The 2,332-nt window shown below is 48.8% G+C and overlaps 1 protein-coding gene across 1 annotated transcript; it reads right to left on the bottom strand.

Annotated features, from left to right (window-relative positions):
* Positions 1-324: 324 nt before the first annotated feature.
* LOC112617680 (cation channel sperm-associated protein subunit gamma-like) lies at positions 325-1,289 on the bottom strand (the record flags this gene model as incomplete). The annotated part of the gene is made up of 3 exons (XM_025374390.1): positions 325-736; positions 1,003-1,102; positions 1,197-1,289. Coding segments are annotated over 3 exons (460 nt in total), but the record flags the coding sequence as incomplete, so codon positions are not given.
* Positions 1,290-2,332: the final 1,043 nt, after the last annotated feature.

Below are 2,332 nucleotides of genomic sequence, written 5' to 3'. Positions count from 1 at the left end.
AATCTTGGCTCACTGCAACTTCTGCCTCCCAGGTTCAGGGGATTATCCTGTCTCAGCCTCCCAGGTAGTTGGAATTACAGTCATGCACCACCATGCCCAGCTAATTTTTTGTATTTTTAGTAGAGACAGGGTTGCAGGTTTTCACCATGTGGGCCAGGCTGGTCTCAAACTCCTGACCTCAAGTGATCTGCCTGCTTCCGCCTCCCAAAGTGCTGGGATTACAGGCATAAGCTACAGTGCCCAGCGAGGTTTATGATATTTTAATGTGCAGCTATGCTGGTACAAACCTTCTGAACTCAAGCGCTTAAGAGGGCCCACAGCTGGTCCTGAAAAAAGGCTTTATTTGAGTCTGAACGAGAAGTAAACATCAAGCAAAACAGAGGTCTGAGCTGGGTGACAGGCTGCATCTTCAAGATGGGCCTCGTAGGGGAAGTGTGACAGTGACTAGGGGCTGGGGCACACGGCAGACTCAGGTCATCAACTGTCTCTCCACGGCTTCCTTGGGTTCAGCCTTGTCCTCTGTCATCCTGGAGCTGAACATGGAGCCCATCCTGGAACGTCTCAGAGACTGCATGCTCGACATTCCGGAAATGGAGGCATAGGTGTAGTAGGATTCTGAGGCAATGATATCGTTTATCTTCCACCGGATCATCGTGCAGCCCTTCACCACGAGGGGCCACAGGAGGCAGAAGGCAATGTAGAAGATCACCAGGCCCACAAACACGCTGACTGACACCTGCAGGGAGCAAAGAATAAATAAGGAGTTGGCACATGATAAGGTACACAGTCCACAATCTGGATCCACAGTTACAGGGAAATTGACAGATGGAGGCGTGATGGCAGGAGGAAATGAATGAGTAGACAGCCTGTAGCATGGCAGGCGTTCAGTCGGCATGACCAGATGAGTGACTGAAGGAATGAATTAGTGAAGTACAACAAGCATAGGTGTGGAGGTGTGGGCCCTTGCCCACCCAGCAGGGCAGCTCCTGGACAGCCACTCACCATGAGGATGAAAAGGGCCCGCTTGGGACTGAGTGGCAGCCCGTGGATGTGCAGCAGGAAGGTGAGCTGGTAGTTGCAGTAGGTGCTCGTGTCCACTCCTCTGCGGGGGTTGGGAGGGGACCCAGGATTAGAGGAGAAGCCAGGCATTCCATGGGCAGCCCCTGACCCACACCTGGGCCACTTGCCTGGCTCACCTATTGCTCACCAACACCTTGAAGAAGAATTCAGGGGCTAAGATGCCTTGGGGAACATTGTCATAGCATGGGGCGTTCTCCAGACAGAGCCACCTGCGAGCCAAAGATCAGGCAGTTGTGCTACCAACCATGCCTAGTCTGTGCCAACTCCCAATTTCTTCCTCCACCCCAACGCTCTCGGTGAGGACCAAATGGGTGCGATCCCGTGCCTTCCCTCGTTCATTCCTTCATTCACTCATTCAGTCATGCTGACTGAACGGCTACTGTGCCACAGGCTGTCTACTCATTCATTTCCTCCTGCCTTCACGCCTCCATCTGTCAATTCCTCTGTCACTGTGCATCCATCCAGATTACAGGTTGTGTACCTATCATGTGCCAACTCCTTATTCATTCTTTGCTCCCTTCATTCCTTTATCCCATAAATACAGCTTGAGCACTTACTAGGTACAAAGTCACATCTTTCATTTATTTCCTTCTCTATTCATTATCCAATAAATGCAGGTTAGGCCGGGCGCGGTGGCTCACACGTATAATCCCAGCACTTTGGGAGGCCGAGGCAGGTGGATCACTTGAGGTCAGGAGTTCAAGACCAGCCTGACCAACATGGTGAAATCCTATCTCTACTAAAAATTACAAAAAATTAGCCAGGCGTGGTGGCATGCGCCTGTAATCCCAGCTACACGGGAGGCTGAGGTGGGAGAATCACTTGAACCCAAGAGGCAGAAGTTGCAGTGAGCTGAGATTGTACCACTGTACTCCAGCCTGGGTGACAGAGCAAGAGTCCATCTCAAAAAAATAAATAAAACTAAAAAATAAAAAAATAGAGCAGGTTAAATTCTGACTAGGCGCAAGTTGTTCATTCATTCACTGCTTTCATTTGCTCATGGCTTCATTTTTTTCCTTTCATTGAATGAAACTTATTGAGCCCCTATATATGAATTTGTTTCTCCATTGTTTTATTCATTCATTAATACCCACATTCAAATATCAATAAATGCCTGCCACGAATTGATTTATTCATTTGTTCATTATTTCATTCAATAAATGCTATGTTAACCAGCCTGGCCAATATGGTGAAACTCCATCTCTACTAGAAAAAAACAAAAACGGCCGGGCGCGGTGGCTCAAGCTTGTAA

Source organism: Theropithecus gelada, unplaced genomic scaffold (assembly GCF_003255815.1).
Source record: "Theropithecus gelada isolate Dixy unplaced genomic scaffold, Tgel_1.0 HiC_scaffold_328, whole genome shotgun sequence".
Lineage (NCBI taxonomy): Eukaryota > Metazoa > Chordata > Mammalia > Primates > Cercopithecidae > Theropithecus > Theropithecus gelada.
Note: the sequence above shows the minus strand (reverse complement) of the source record. Positions and strands in the feature narration are given on the sequence as shown.